Source organism: Schistocerca cancellata, chromosome 1, assembly GCF_023864275.1.
Source record: "Schistocerca cancellata isolate TAMUIC-IGC-003103 chromosome 1, iqSchCanc2.1, whole genome shotgun sequence".
Taxonomy (NCBI): Eukaryota; Metazoa; Arthropoda; class Insecta; order Orthoptera; family Acrididae; genus Schistocerca; species Schistocerca cancellata.
The window spans coordinates 1,248,499,811-1,248,517,687 of NC_064626.1; the positions used below are offsets into that span (position 1 = coordinate 1,248,499,811).

The window sequence follows — 17,877 nt, forward strand, 5'->3', positions numbered from 1 at the left end:
GCTCCCCTCCTAACAGTAATTTGTTGTAGATCACTTGAGCAACAAAAGGTACCTAATGACTGGAAAAATTGCAGGTCATTCCCACTTTTAAGAAAGGCCATAAGACAGATCCACACAATTATAGACCTATTTCATTGATGTCAATCTATTATAGAATTATGGACCATGTTTTATGCTCCAGAATTATGACGGTTTTGGAAAATGAACATCTCCTGTATAAAAACCAACATGGCAGCTCACTTTATTCCTCCGTGAGATCCACAGTGCAGAGGACAGTGGCACCAGGTTGATGCCATGTTCCTTGATTTCAGTAAGGCATTTGCTACTGCCCCACATTGACGTTTATTGGGGGGGGGGAGATAAGAGAGAGAGAGAGAGAGAGAGAGAGAGAGAGAGAGAGAGAGAGAGAGAGAGAGAGAGAGAGAGAGCTTATGGAGTATCAGAGTGGACTTGTGACTGGATACAAGACTTTCTCGCAGATAGAACTCAACATGTTGCTCTTAATGGAACAAAATTGACAGCGGTAAAGATAATATCCGGAGTACCACAGGGAAGTGTGATAGGACAGTGGCTGTTTACAATATATGCTCATGCTCATAAATTAAGGATAACTGTAGAATGTGGTATCACACAATGTGGCACTACACAAAACTGGTGCTAATAGCATAGGCACACCGGGAACACAGATGACACAGATCTGTAATTCCACAGTATTGGTGATAAGTTGAGAAAACCATCCCGAAACACATCCGCTACAAAACGCTACTGTTTCCTGCACATGTACCTCAATATCAATATGGGATATGATCACCATGCACACGTTCACATGTTGCACAATGGGTTGGCATACACTGGATCAGGTGGTCGAGCAGCTGCTGGGGCATAGCCTCCCATTCTTGCACCAATGCCTGTCAGAGTGCCTGAAGTATCCTAGGTGTTTGAAGACGTGCAGTGATACGTTGACCGACAGCATCCCAGACGTGCTTGATGGGTTGTAGGTCTGGAGAACAGGCAGGCCACTCCATTTGCCTGATATCTTCTGTTTCAAGGTACTCCTCCACGATGGCAGCTCAGTGGGGCCATGCATTATCATCCATCAGGAAGAAGGTGGGACCCACTGCACCCCTGAAAAGGTGGACATCCTGGTGCAAAATGACGTCCCGATACACCTGACCTGTTACAGTTCCTCTGTCAAAGACATGCAGGGGTGTACATGCACCAATCATAATCCCACCCCACACCATCAAACCATGACTTTCATACAGGCCTCTTTCAAGGACATTAAGGGGTTGGTATCTGGTTCCTGGTTCACACCAGATGAAAACTCAGTTTGAAACACTGTTCAGACTACACCTGGACTCGTCTGTGAACATAATCTGAGACCACTGTTCCAATGACCATGACACCAGGCTTTTCCAGACTCTACTGTGACCAGGGGTCAGTAGAATAAACCATGTCTGTTCAGTGGTCTGTAGACTGTGTGTCTGGAGACAACTGTTCCAGTGGATGCAGTAAGGTCCCAAGCAAGGCTTCCTGCAGTACTCTATGGTTGTCTGCAGGCACTGATGGTGAGATATCGGTCTTCTTGTGGTGTTGTACACTGTGGACGTCCTGTACTGTAGCACCTTTCCTGTCTGCTGGAATCATTGCCATAATCTTGAGATCACACTTTGTGGCACACAGAGGGCCCGTGCTATGACCTGCTGTGTTTGAGCAGCCTCCATTCGCATAGTATTCTACCCCTCATAACTCCATCAATATGTGTCCTTTGAGCCATTTTCAACACACAGTCACCATTAGCACATCTGAAAATGTCTGCACACTTACTCGCTACACTGTACTCTGACATACACCAACACAACTCTGCAAATGTGGATTGCTACCAGTGCCACCGTGTGATGACTGCAGGTCAAATGCACCACATGGTCATACGCCGAGGTGATTTAAACCTGCAAACCGCCCACCAGAGCATTGCTTCACCATGTATCAACATTATCGTTAATTTATGAGCATTAGTGTATATAAATGATGTAGTAGAAAGCATTGGAAGCTCTTTAGGGCTATTCACAGATGATGCAGTTGTCTATAACAAAGTAGCAATGCCAGAAGATAGAAAGAATTTGCAGGACAACCTGCAGAGAATTGATGAATGGTGCAGGCTGGGGCAGTTGACCATGAACATAGATAAATGTAACATCTTGTGCATATATGGGAAAAGAAATCCACTAGTGTACAACTACACTATTGATGAAAAACAGCTGGAGACAGTGTCTGCCATAAAATATCTAGGCATAACTATCCAGAATGACCTTAAGTGGAATGACCACATAAAACAGATAGTGGGAAAAGCAGATACCAGACTCAGATTTGTCAGGAGAATCTTAAGGAAATGTCACTTATCCATGAAAGAACTGGCTTATAGGGCGCTTGTTTGCCAAATTCTTGAGTATTATTAATCTAACTGGGATCCATATCAGGTAGGACTGATACAGGAGATAGAGAAGATCCAATGAAGAAGAGCAGCGTGTTTCACCACAGAATTGTTTAGCTGATGAGAGGGCGTGATGGACGTGCTAAACAAATTCCACTGGCAGACGTTACAAGAGAGGCGTTGTGCATCAAGGAGAGAATTACTATTGAAATTTCAGGACAGCACTTTTCAGGAGGAGTCAGACAACATATTACTTCTCCCCACCTACATCATGTGTATTGACCATGAAGAGAAAATTCGAGAAATTAGAGCCAATATAGAGGTTTACTGGCAATCATTCTTCCCATACACTACTCACGAGTGGAATAGGGCTGGAGGGATCAGATAATAGTACCAAAAGTACCCTCTGCCCACACCATTAGGTGGCTTATGGAATATGATGTAGATGTAGATGAAGATGTGGCCTCTGTGTGGAAGTTTGTAGAGCATTAGGTCATTGTTCAATGAGTCCTGAGTTCATACCCCAATGACAGTAATGTTATATCTATTTTTTACTGTATTATGCATGAAAGAGTTCAGTGGACTATTAATACCTCCACACATGTGATGCAACTGCTTCTTTATTATACTATATCGATTGTTTATATTTGTCCAGGGAAACTGCAGATGCACTGACTACTTCATCATGAGTGGTGCATGTTCTGTTACATGTGTCTGACAGAACACCACACCTTTCTGTACAAATGTACTCTACAGGTTTGCTACTTTCAACTAACGAAGTGAAAGCAGACTGCCAAAAGAAAATTGCTACAAACTCCGAAAAGTCCTTTTACATGCCAGGAAAATGTTCTCCCAGTTAACAGTTTCACATATGAACGGTTCAAGCAAATTGCCAACAGTGGGGTTTGAGCATGGAACATGACCACAAGCTCTACCAATTCACCCATGCAAGATCAACAAAACTCTCCTTCCTTGCCTGTACTCCATAGTTATGATGTTACCGTTTATGTACCTTCTGCTGCATGATAGCACATAGCACTAACTGAATCAGTGTTTTGGATGATACTCTATTGACATACAACATTTGGTACTGCTCCGAGTGTCTAACGTCTGGAGGTTTGGGTGTTAGCAACACAGGCACTGCAATACCATATTTATCGACTGATACTGGACAGTGACTCAATAAAAATGTTGTTGCCTTTGCGGGGATTACATAATGTATGTATAAGTACAGGTTGTGATGCAGTAACAGTGACATATGGAAGTCTGGATCTAGCCATTACGCAGGCACACTTAGCCAAAGTGGTTTAGGCAACTGCTTATGTAAAGTGGGAAATCTGGGTTCAAGTCCTGGTCCAGCACTAATTTTCATTGTCATCATTCCCTTAATGGCTGTAGTCACCACAGTGCCTGTTTCTTCAGACGTGCTTGCATTTATGAAGGAATACCGCATCTTTCTTCTTAACAGAACATCCACTACCATATCATAAGCAGTTAGGCTGGGAGATTTTAGTGTGTTGCAGAGTATCTGATCCACACCCTTTCCTTCCAGTGATCAGCCATCTGGGGATGTATGCTGTCTTCTTTTGAACCTTGTGTTAGTGATTTGACAAAGTGAGTTTCATTGCTATCGATGTGAGTGTGTGTATTCAAGTTTTTTTCTGTAATTTCTTTACATTTTTATTCACAGTTCTCATTTTAGTCATTTTATGATATTCCTCCACACTATTCTCATTACATTTTATTACAGGTGCTAAAGACCTTGCTGTCAGGAAAAAAATGTGTATCAACAAAATAACCATCAAAAACTGCCATTGAATGATACTCCTCAAAGTGGAGACACAGGAAATAAACTTTAAACTATGTTTCTTGAAGTATTATACAGTGTATAGTATTAATTGCTTTTGAAACTTCATGACTGATCTTGTTAATGGATTTATTACACTATTTTCATGCCATTTATTTTTTTAATGTTGACTGATGTAATATAAATGGAAGAATTTTTTTTTGAAACCTACTTTTTAGGTTGTCTGTGTAAAGTGTAATCCATGGTCAGCACTGAAACCTTCAAAAACAGCCCTCAAATCAGTTAGTGGAACTGACTCTTAACAGTCTAGGACTCATGAAGATGGTCCTTGTCTCCTCAGTTTGACATAATTGTGCAGTCATGCCATATGAATGCAGAATTTATAACTTTATTACTGCACATTGTGCTGTGTTCCATCCCACAGTGTTTTGACAGGTCCAGCTTCTGGAGAAGACATCTTTTTGATCTTGAAATTCCACACTTTTTACCTGTCTTTTTAAGACAAATGGTAAAATTCATTTGTGATTAAGCTGTGCAGTGGGGCAAGGGTGATGTTCTTCTGGGAACTAGGGACAGATATGAGAGAATGTACTGTAGCTAAAATATGTTCCTCATGGTTCCTGGATGGTCTCTTTCTGTATCTAAACAAGGGGCCATGTGGAATTGATAGAGGAGAGACTAGATACTTCTATTTCAACAATATTCTATGGAAGTTGACTACAGGATAGTGCCAAAACCATCTGCATGATGAAGGAGGGATGTAATTTCTTGTGAGTAGCTCAACAAACAAACACACATTATGTGGTAATTGCTAAAGCCCAAATATTTTCCAAAGAGGTCAGGAAGGCTAGCCTACAGTGTGGTGTAAACAAAGAAAATCATTTCCATAAATGGACAAGAATTTGAGAAAGAATAAAAAGTCTATTGTTCTGATCAGAGGAGGCAAATGCTCCCTTTTGTTCCATCCTTGTTGACACCTATGATGGGAGATGTTAAATAAATGGAAGTCACTGACAGTCACATTTGATAATCTTTTCTTTATGTGTATGATGGCTTGATAATGTAATATTGTGTTGTTATAATACTGAAATTTTCAAACAGCTCATTACAATGAAGTCAGTTACTACCTTTATATACTGGTAGTATTTTTAAATTCCTTTTCTGTGTGCTGAAAATAAATTTGTGAAATGTGCATGTGGTTAACATGAGGTAGACTCTTCTACTTATGCTGGTGATTATTTATTTGTGACTACTTTAAGGACACAGAGGCTAATTTGTAATCTGAAAACACTACAATATTAAATAAATTAAATAAATGTTCAAATGCTACTAGTAACTAAAATGACTGTAATGTGTGAGAGTGTGTTCTGGTGTGTTTGCTAACATGTGTAGCAAAAAGTTTATATTTTAAAATAATCAAAGTAGTATAGTTGTTTTCACATGAGTACTTCTGAAACATATTTCTCTGATTTCAGTATGTGGAAGTACTCATCAAGGCCGGAGCTGATGTAAATGCTGTGGACATGGATGGTGCGACACCACTTCTGATGCAAACCAGATGTAACTATTATGAGGTACTGTCTCATTAGTAGCATGTTCTACTGATAATAGTGTAAAAAAATATTGGTGATCTGAAAAGCTGTGAAAAATTACCAAATTACCAGAGCTTACAATCAGATAAAAAATAAAAACAGATCCATAGATCTACAGTGATGCTTGAGGCATGGAAGTTTATATTTGGCTATCTATTTGTGTGTTTGTTGTTGCAATCGAGGAATTCCATAAATGAAACCCTTCCACAGTCACAAGTCAGAAATGACAGCACATGCCATGTTGTTTTTTACTCTGTTTATGATAACTTTCATTGTTTAAGCATGCAACTTATTTATCATTTTCTGGATTATCAACTCCCCTTACTTCTTCCCACTGCCATATTGCATTCTTTTTTCTTTGCAATAAAGCATGATAAAATCATTTGCTCTCTATCCAACTGCAATTTGGCCAGTACTCCTTGTAAATGAAAGAACAAGAGTGTAAATATGTGAGATAAACTTAATTTGTCAAATTTTCTTTGTTTCCACAAGCTTGATTTACACAAACAGTCCTCTAGTTGCCAGAAACAATTCATACAAATACATCTTACATAAAATGACAGTAATAGTATAATTAATAATGTGTTCCAGGTGACTATGCCTTGGTTGAATGGATTTCATCTTAAAATCCGGGGTTTTGTCACCATCTGCATATGATATTTTCAAGGGAGATCGTAGCTTCATCGAATACCCAATTTATACCCTGGCTCTTTACTGTCACACTCTCATCTGTGGGCCAGTGTGTGAATTGGACAATCAAAGAAGCTACAATCCTCTTTGAAACAGTCCTCTGCACATGAGGATGAAACTTTGAGTTAGGATGAAATACATTTGACCACAGCATAACAGCCAGAATATTTTATTAATTGTGACATTTCCAGCTAGGAAAGTTTACATTTTACAATAATAGTATTATAATAATAATAGTAATAATAATAATAATAATAATAAAAGAAACAAATGTAGAAGAGGGAAAAATGAAAATAATTAAAAATAAAACACAAGAAGGTCATATCCTGCTATTATGTGCCAAATATAATGTTCATATAACCCTTCACCCTGCATCATTCACCAACTATAAAACTCTCATTATTATCCACTAATTTTGAACCAGTGTCAGTAAAAATTAAGTCAGCACCAATACCACCTATATGAAATTTTTATTCTCTAAATCAAACCCAATGGGTTTGTGGAATTCAATAGGACTTCACTTGCCACATCTCACGTGGTTTACTACTTGTTTCCTTATTTATTTATTGTACACAGGCAAATACAAGATTTTTTCTTGGATTGCAGATAAATTATATGGTTTCCAATGTAGATCATATAATTTTATAAAAGGCATTATTTGATACTAAAAAACATTTATGTAGCAGCTGTCATGAAAAGAGGCACAGAAGTCATCTCACTGTCCTACATCACTGCCAGTTAGTTATACCAAGTGAGGTGGCAATGGTTCAAACCCTTTCCGGCCATCCTGATTTAGGTTTTCCATGATTTCCCTGAAAGGCATTGCTGATTTCCTTCACCATCCTTCCGTAACTGGAGCTTGTGCTCTTTCTCTAATGGCTTTGTTGTTGACTGGACACTATACTTCTCCTCCACCAGTTAGTGCTAATTTCAAATATCAGTAAAAAAAAAAGTTGGACATCTCTGATTTCACTCTTGAATATGATGGGAGTACTTTCCAAAAGAAAATAAATAAATAAATTAATAAAATTAATTAATTAATTAATTAATTAATAAAATCTTATGTTACAAGAAATATTTTAGAAAGATGTGGAGAAAGCAGAACAATTCTGAAAATATATGGATGCCTGGGATTCATATTTTATCAAGAAAACTAAATTTTATCATGAAATATTCTGACATAAAAAATAAAATTCCACAAGAGCTCTGAAACTGTTCCATCTGTTCAATGAGAAATGTCATTGTTGATGAATTTTCATTGTGTCAGATCTCACAGAAACATTCAATGATAAAGTTGTTTAGAAAACTGTGAAATTAATTTTGATAACATCTAAGACATCTTTATGGTATCACGTTGTGTATGAATGCATTTTATTTTTGTGAGAGACTCCATGTGCGAGTTCTTGTGTACCACTGCTAGGATTTTATTCCTGATGGCTCGCCTTAATAGGACTGACAGTATTATCTGTTGTTATTGTTGTTGTTGTTGTTGTGGTCTTCAGTCCAGAGACTGGTTTGATGCATCTCTCCATGCTACTCTATCCTGTGCAAGCTTCTTCATCTCCAAGTACCTACTGCAACCTACATCCTTCTACGATTTCTACCTTCCATGCTGCCCTCCAATACCAAATTGGTGATCTCTTGATGCCTCACAAAGTGGCCAACCAACTGATCCCTTCTTCTAGTCAAGTTGTGCCACAGATTCCTCTTCTCTCCAATTCTGTTCAGTACCTCCTCATTAGTTACGTGATCTACCGATCCATTCTTCAGCATTCCCCTACAGCACCATACCTCTTTTCTTGTCTAAACTGTTTATCATCTATGTTTCACTTCCACACAGGCCTACAGTTAATACAAATACTTTCAGAAAAGACTTCCTGACACTTACATCTATAATCAATGTTAACAAACTTTTCTTCTTCAGAAATGCTTTCCTTTCCATTGCCAGTCTACACTTTATATCCTCTCTACTTTGACCATCACCAATTATTTTGCTCCCCAAATAGCAAAATTCATCTACTACTTTAAGACTCTCATTTCCCAACCTACTTCCCTCAGCATCACCTGATTTAATTTGACTACATTCCATTATCCTTGTTTTGTTTGTGTTGATATTCATCTTATATCCTCCTTTCAAGACACTGTCCATTCCATTCAACTGCTCTTCCAGGTCCTTTGCTGCCTCTGATAGAATTACAATGCCATCGTTGAACCTCAGAGTTTTTATTTCTTCTCCACAGATTTTAACTCCTACTTTAAATTTTTCTTTTGTTTCCTTTACTGCTTGCTCAATATACAGATTGAATCACATCATGGATAGGCTACAACCCTGCCTCACTCCCTTCCTAACCACTGCTTCCCTTTCATGCCCCTCGACTCTTATAACTGCCATCTGGTTTCTGTGCAAATTGTAAATAGCCTTTCGCTCCCTCTGTTTGACCCCTGTCCCCTTCAGAATTTGAAAAAGAACTGCTCGGCCACAGACACTTTATCACTGCACCTATCACCCAGATCACTGATATATGCTACACAAAAATAACTGTAGGTACTTTCAGACCAATATTTCCACTGAAGTTCAAGTAAACATATTTTTGCTTGTGGTTTTTTGGAACAAAAGTATTATCTAAGTATACTACAAGACTATTGTCCTCAGCACATAGTAAGTGCATTTTGCATAAAACTTCAATCTGCTGCTGCAGTGTCTTTGTATTAAATTAAAAACTTTTGTCTATCATTACATTATCAGAATCAAAAACCAAGTGAATGGGAAAGACAAATAATGGTGTTCTCTGAGGCAGAATAGCTAATTTTTTCTCAGATATCATTGTGTGTTTTTCTGGCTATCGGATACTCTTCTCTGTTGTAGTATCACAGTACAGTTCTATGCAGTAAATTTTTGTCCAAATAATCAAATTTCATAATTTCAGTTTTAATTGATATCCCTTTTTTGGAGAATCAAAACACATGCTCACATACAGAGATACTGCCAATGTCATCACACTGTTAATTAAGAATATAGTCAAATCACACAGTTACCTTCTTTGTACCTTTGTTTTCCTTCCCAAGTTCTGTGATGGCCCTTTTTAGAGATGTCCATTCCTCTTCAACTGTACTGCCTACTGAACTATTCCTTATTGCTGTATCTGTAGCCTTAGAGAATTTCAACCGTACCTCATCATTCCTTAGTACTTCCGTATCCCACTTCTTTGCATATTGATTCTTGCTGACTAATGTGTGGCTTAACTTGTGCAAAATATACTGTACACATTTGCTCCTAATTCAGAACATGTACCATTGATATGATGTTCCCAAGAGAGTTGCTGGCCTAACATTACACTAAGGAGGGCAGTTGCATCAAGCCATTTTATTTTTGTATTAGCATCAGAAATAAAATAAAATCTGACATCCTATAGGTCAGAAGTTAAAGGTAGATTTAGTGGAGGCTAGTGAAGTGCAGTGGCAGGAAGAACATGACTTCTGCTCAGCTGTGTACAGAGCTATCACTACTAAATAAAAAGGGGTAATACAGGGCTGGGTCTAATAGTGAATAAGAAAATATATGTGTTGGTGAGCTATTATGAACAGCACAATGATTGCATTATCATAGCCTAGACAGACACTAAGCTGCTGACTAGCTCTGAAGGTGATGAAGAGACTGAAAGGATATAAATAAGATAAAAGAAATTATTCAGATCAGTAAGGGAGATGAACATTTAATTATTGGGAGGGACAGTAATTTGGAAGTAGGATAAGAAAGTGAAGAAAAGTGGTATAGGAAGATGGACATAGAGGAAAAAGAATTACAAGCAAAGCTGCCTGGTAGGATTTTGCATAGAGCACAATTTAGTCAATGCCAACAGTTTCCCTAAGAATCAGAAAAGAAGGTACTATATGTGGAAGAGACCTGGACACTGGAAGGATTCAGATAGCCTATGTAATAGTAAGACTGAAGTTTTCAAACCAGATTTTAAGCTGGGAACATTTGCAGGAGCAGATACATGTTGTTGTTCTGGTCTTCAGTCCTGAGACTGGTTTGATGCAGCTCTCCATGCTACTCTATCCTGTGCAAGCTTCTTCATCTCCCACTAGCTACTGCAGCCTACATCCTTCTGAATCTGCTTAGTGTATTCATCTCTTGGTCTCCCTCTACGATTTTTACCCTCCATGCTGCCCTCTAATACTAAATTGGTGATCCCTCGATGTCTCAGAACATGTCCTACCAACCGATCCCTTCTTCTAGTCACGTAGTGCCACAAGCTCCTCTTCTCCCCAATTCTATTCAATACCTCCTCATTAGTTATGTGATCTACCCATCTAATCTTCAGCATTCTTCTGTAGCACCACATTTCGAAAGCTTCTATTCTCTTCTTGTCTAAACTATTTGTCGTTCACGTTTCACTTCCATACATGGCTACACTCCATACAAATACTTTCAGAAACGACTTCCTGACATTTCAATCTATACCAGATGTTAACTAATTTTTCTTCTTCAGAAAGGCTTTCCTGGCCATAGCCAGTCTGCATTTTATATCCTCTCTACATCGACCATCATCAGTTATTTTGCTCCCCAAATAGCAAAACTCCTTTACTACTTTAAGTGTCTCATTTCCTAATTTAATTCCCTCAGCATCACTCGACTTAATTCGACTACATTACATTATCCTCATTTTGCTTTTGTTGATGTTCATCATATATCCTCCTTTCAAGACACTGTCCATTCCATTCAACTGCTCTTCAAGTCCTTTGCTGTCTCTGACAGAATTACAATGTCATCGGCAAACCTCAAAGTTTTTATTTCTTCTCCATGGATTTTAATACCTACTCCGAACTTTTCTTTTGTTTCCTTTATTGCTTGCTCAATATACAGCTTGAATAACACCGGGGATAGGCTACAACCATTTCTCACTCTCTTTCCAACCACTGCTTCACTTTCATACCCCTCGACTCTTATAACTGCCATCTGCTTCCTGTATAAAGTGTAAATAGCCTTTTGCTCCCTGTATTGTACCCCTGCCACCTTCAGAATTTGAAAGAGAGTATTCCAATCAACATTGTCAAAAGCTTTCTCTAAGTCTACACATGTTAGAAATGTAGGTTTGCCTTTCCTTAATCTTTCTTCTAAGATAAGTCGTAAGGTCAGTATTGCCTCACGTGTTCCAACATTTCTACGAAATCCAAACTGATCTTCCCCGAGGTCGGCTTCTATCAGTTTTTCCATTCATCTGTAAAGAATTCACATTAGTATTTTGCAGCTGTGACTTATTAAACTGATAGTTTGGTAATTTTCACATCTGTCAACACCTGCTTCCTTTGGGATTGGAATTATTATATTCTTCTTGAAGTCTGAGGGTATTTTGCCTGTCTCATACAGCTTGCTCACCAGATGGTGTAGTTTTGTCAGGATTGGCTCTCCCAAGGCTGTCAGTAGTTCTAATGGAATATTGTCTACTCCAGGGGCCTTGTTTTGACTTAGGTCTGTCAGTGCTCTGTGAAACTCTTCACACAGTATCATATCTCCCATTTCATCTTCATCTACATCCTCTTCCATTTCCATAATACTGTCCTCAAGTACATCACCCTTGTATAGACCCTCTATATACTCCTTCCACATTTCTGCTTTCCCTTCTTTGCTTAGAACTGGGTTTCCATCAAAGCTCTTGATAGTCATGCAAATGGTTCTCCTTTCTCCAAAGGTCTCTTTAATTTTCCTGTAGGCAGTATCTATCTTATCACTATTGAGATAAGCCTCTACATCCTTACATTTGTCCTCTAGCCATCCCTGCTTAGCCATTTTGCACTTCCTGTCGATATCATTTTTGAGACGTTTGTATTCCTTTTTGTCTGCTTCATTTACTGCATTTTTATGTTTTCTCCTTTCATCAATTAAATTCAATATTTCTTCTGTTACCCAAGGGTTTCTACTAGCCCCTGTCTTTTTACCTATTTGATCCTTTGCTGCCTTCAGTATGTCATTCCTCAAAGCTACCCATTCTTCTTCTACTGTATTTCTTTCCTCCGTTCCTGTCAATTGTTCCCTTATGCTCTCCCTGAAACTCTGTACAACCTCTGGTTCTTTCAGTTTATCCAGGTCCCATCTCCTTGAATTCCCACCTTTTTGCAGTTTCTTCAGTTTTACTCCACAGTTCATAACCAAAAGATTGTGGTCAGAGCCCACATCTGCCCCTTGGAAATGTCTTACAATTTAAAACCTGGTTCCTAAATCTCTGTCTTACCATTATATAATCTATCTGATACCTTTTAGTATCTCCAGGGTTCTTCCATGTATACAATCTTCTTTCATGATTCTTAAACCAAGTGTTAGCTATGATTAAGTTATACTCTGCTCAAAATTCTACCAGGTGGCTTCCTCATTCATTTCTTAGCCCCAATCCATATTCACCTACTATGTTTCCTTCTCTCCGTTTTCCTACTCTCGAATTCCAGTCACCCATGACTATTAAATTTTCGTCTCCCTTCACTACCTGTATAATTTCTTTTATCTCATCATACATTTCATCAATTTCTTTGTCATCTGCAGAGCTAGTGGGCATATAAACTTGTACTACTGTAGTAGGCATGGGCTTTGTGTCTATCTTGGCCACAATAATGTGTTCACTATGCTGTTTGCAGTATCTTACTCGCACTCCTATTTTCTTATTCATTATTAAACCTACTCCAGCATTACCAGTATTTGATTTTGTATTTATAACCCTGTATTCACCTGACCAAAAGTCTTGTTCCTCCTCACTATGCTGTTTGCAGTATCTTACTCGCACTCCTATTTTCTTATTCATTATTAAACCTACTCCAGCATTACCAGTATTTGATTTTGTATTTATAACCCTGTATTCACCTGACCAAAAGTCTTGTTCCTCCTGCCACCAAACTTCACTAATTCCCACTATATCTAACTTTAACCTATCCATTTCCCTTTTTAAATTTTCTAACCTACCTGCCCGATTAAGGGATCTGACATTCTGACATTCAACGCTCCAATCCATAGAATGCCAGTTTTCTTTCTCCTGATAATGATGTCCTCTTGAGTAGTCCCTGCTGGAGATCCGAATGGGGGACTAATTTGCCTCCGGAATATTTTACCCAAGAGGATGCCATCATCGTTTAACCATATGGTAAAGCTGCATGCCCTTGGGAAAAATTATGGCTGTAGTTTCCCCTTGCTTTCAGCCGTTCACAGTACCAGAACAGCAAGGCCATTTTGGTTATTGTTACAAGGCCAGATCAGTCAATCATCCAGACTGTTCCCCCTGCAACTACTGAAAAGGCTGCTGCCCCTCTTCAGGAACCACACATTTGTCTGGCCTCTCAACAGATACCCCTCTGTTGTGGTTGCGCCTACGGTACGGCTATCTGTATCGTTGAGGCACGCAAGCCTCCCCAGTCCCCAGCAACATCCATGGTTCATGGGGGGAGGGGGGTGAGGGGACAGATACGTAGTCTGACCATAATTTTATGCTGTGAACTGCAGATTAAAACTGTAGAAAGTTGGGATATTGAAAAGATGGGGCCTTGATGAATCCAAAGTATATATCCTTACAATAATAGGTGCTGAAACTACACATTGTTTGATGTTTAATTTACAGGAATTACAATTAAAACTTAACTCATTAATTTCTCTGAATACATCTTTTTAACAATTTCTTCTACTGCAAGATTTAGGCCAAATTATTTGTTTAAATCATGAAATTAACAAATATCATTACACAGACAATACTTTTGACAAAACTGTTAATTACTTTGGGATTAATTCAGGGCCGGTTTTGCTAACATGTTTTCAAAGAGAGCCAAATAGATACTTTAAGAATACTATTACTTGTTCCTCCAAATGTTTATAATTATTACAGAATTTATATTTGTTTGTAAGTCGAGAATAGAATTTAAGTTATGATACAATTACTGCTTTCTCCATGTAATGAAAGATACTAACTAGGAATAGTCAAAATAAATTAGAAAATCAATTATATACATAAAACTAGGCACGAAATTAGATGTGGTATTATAAACTGAGGGCCAACCTTTCTCTTTTATGGAAATGCAGATAATATTCACATATGTTAATGGTAATTACTTAAAATTGAAAAAAAAAAAAAAAAAAAAAAAAACGATTCCTAAGGAGGCAGATGGCAAAACAAGAGGGGCATTAAAATTACCCCAGCTTGCTTCATCACAAACTGACACTGCTTGCGTTAACTACACAAATTAATGTGGGACATATGGCAACATATCTGTTAGGACAGTGTGGTGAAATTTGGTGCTAACGGCCTATGGCAGCAGATGACTGATGAAAGCCCCTTTGATAACAGAGTGATGTCACCTGCAGAGTCTCTCCTGGAGTCGTGACCAGACCAGCAGTCCCTAAATGAGTGGAAAATTGCAGCCTGTTCATATGCCTTGATAACATAATTAGCAATGTACAAAGAGACTCCATACAATGTGATGTAATAGAATTAGGAATATCAGATCATGCAAGGCCATGGCTTCAAATAGAAAAGTCAGCCTTCAGTTCTACAGAGAGAGAAGTGACATATAGAATTTTAGGTGAATCCAATGTAAACAGTTAAAAGAAAAGGATTGGACTCATGTAATGATAACAAGAAAACAATTAATAAATGTTTTTCCACTTTCCTAAGAAAACAATTAATAAATGTTTTTCCACTTTCCTAACAGAGATCAAGCATATAGTAGAAATGACATGCCCCTTGGTAACCAAAAGGTACCAGAGTAATATTACTCATAAGCAACAAAATACTAACAAGTGGTACACCCCACAACTTAACAAACTCAGAATACTACTGATGATTATGAAAGACAAATCTCATAACAGTGATAGAGATAAGGAAAAATACACTAAAATGAGAATCCTTTACAGATTAGAAATAAAAAATGCTAAGTGCTGTGCAAATGATGAATATATTTTAAATTCTAAAAAAAAATGTAAAGCTGCCTGGACTGTCATTAAAAGGGAAATTAATAATACCAATAAAGAAAGGAGTATCCCTATTGACTGCAATATTCTCAATGAATATTTTGTAAATAGCATCACTACCCCACCCATCAATTCTGCCTCTGATGCAGAAGCATTACTCACTTGTGCAAAACAGACAAGAAGTGACAAGTTCACTTGGACACAAATCACATTAAATGATATTCATAAGTCAATAAACAAATTAAGTAATTCCAAAACAGAAGACTATTATGGACTCAGTAATCTCATAAAATGTATAGCAAAAGAAATTAAAATGCCACTTCTCTCACTATCAAACAGAGTACTTGATGAAGGAATATTCCCCGACTGTCTTAAGCTCACGGTTACATTGCCTGTGTATAAATAAGGTAAAAGAAACCTCCCAAATAACTAGAGAGCCATTTCAATAGTACCAATCATATCCAAGTTAGTAGAAAATTGTGTGCATAAGCAGATATACAGGTATTTTGAAACCAACAAAATTTTAAATGAACAACAGTTTGGCTTCAGGTCACACCTATCAACTGTAAAAGCAGTAGAAGCTTTGGTGAGCAATGTTTATGAAGGGTATAAAAAAGGGTATCAATGTCTGGAACACTTATTGACCTAAGTGAAGCATTTGACTCGGTGTCACATGACATACTCATCAAAAAGTTAAAATATTATGGCATTGAAAATGATACACTCTATCTATTCAAATCTTATCTAAGCAATAGGTTACAACCTGTATATGCAAATAAGCAGAGGTCAGAAATACTCCCTATAGAAAGAGGAATACCCCAAGGATCTGTTCTTGGATCTTTTCTGTTCATTGTCTATGTTAATGACTTCTCAAATTACATACCGTGTAAGATCATACTATATGCTGATGATATGACATTGATAAGTACAGGAGAGAACTTAGAGTGTACTGGACAAAAATAGAGAAATGATGCAAATGGCTAATTACTGGTGTCAGGCTAACCAGCTGTGCATAAATCAAACAAAAACAGAAGAAATAATATTTAATCTCAAAGTAACTAAAAATGAAAACAAAACAGTGAAATAACTTGGACTAATCATAGACCAGAAGCTCTCATGGGAAGGACACATCAATTATCTAAATAGTAAACTAGCACAAGTACTTTTCTTATTGTATAAATTAAGAAACAGTGTGAGCAAGTGATTGCTACTCCACTCATACTATGCTTTTTTTCATTCCCAACTGCAATATGGAATATTGCTTTGGGGTAGCTCCCCAGGGGCTGAATGTATTTTCAAATGGCAGAAGAAAGCAATCAGGTGCATGGAAGGGTTAGCACCCAGAGAGTCCTGCAGAAATTATTTTAAATCTCTTGGAGTAATGACAGTGCCAAGCATGTACATATATAACTGTTTAATATATGACAGAGAAAATCTGAAAAAATTGAACATGAGATGTGATGTGCATGCACACAGTACAAGAAACAGTCACCTGCTGGACTTGCCTTCCACAAGACTTGCTTTAGTCCATAATAACTATAAGTACTTAAGCATAAAATTTTTCAGTAAGTCACCATGCTCAGCTCATACAGTAACACTAAATAAACATAAGAATACATTGCAAACCTGGCTAAAAAACAACAAATTCTATACAACTGAAGAATTCTTAGAAACTAATCATCAAAATATATGTTTTACCTAGGTTATGAAGAAAATGTTTTGATATTATATAAGCTAGTTATTTTCTGTGATTCTTTTCTTATGTGTGTATTTAATTATTGTATAAAACATTGTTTTACATAATGCTGAAGAAAAGGTCTTTAGTTCCTTTTCTCCCCTTTCTGTAAATATTTGAATATCGTACTGAAACTAAAACCCTCTGTAAACTTTGACAAAGCCAATTGTATGAAAAATACTGAAAGGCTAATAAAAATATTCTATTCTATTCTATTCTATGAGTCCCAATTTTAGTTGGTAAGAGCAGGTGGTAGGGTTCAAGTGTGATGCAGAGCCCATGAAGCCATGGACTCAAGTTGTTAACAAGGCACTGTGCAAGAAGGTAGTGTCTCCATGTCTCCATAATGGTGTGGTCTGTATTTACATGCATCATTGACTGGAGATTATTATCTTTAGCTTCTTGGAGGCCGTTTGCAGCCTTTCATGGACTTCATGTTTCCAAGCAATGATGGAATTTTTATGGATGACAATGCACCATGACAAAGGCCACAACTATTCATGATTGGTTTGAAGAACGTTCTGGACAATTTGAGCGAATGATTTGAACACCCAAACCACTCAGCAAGAATCCCATCAAACATTTGTGGGACATAATAAACAGGTCAGCAACACTTTTGTAATTATGGATGGCTGTAGAGGCTTATTATTTCTGCAGGGGACTTCCAATGACTTGTTG

General features: G+C 37.7%; 1 protein-coding gene across 2 annotated transcripts in view; it reads left to right on the top strand.

The window, feature by feature from the left end:
• LOC126094910 (serine/threonine-protein phosphatase 6 regulatory ankyrin repeat subunit C-like) overlaps nucleotides 1-17,877 on the top strand; it is a 314,292-nt gene that overhangs the window by 239,685 nt on the left and 56,730 nt on the right. For both annotated transcript variants that reach the window (XM_049909562.1, XM_049909553.1), the window contains one exon: nucleotides 5,714-5,812. In XM_049909562.1, the coding sequence (XP_049765519.1) occupies nucleotides 5,714-5,812 (99 nt within the window). The remainder of the gene's footprint in view (nucleotides 1-5,713; nucleotides 5,813-17,877) is intronic.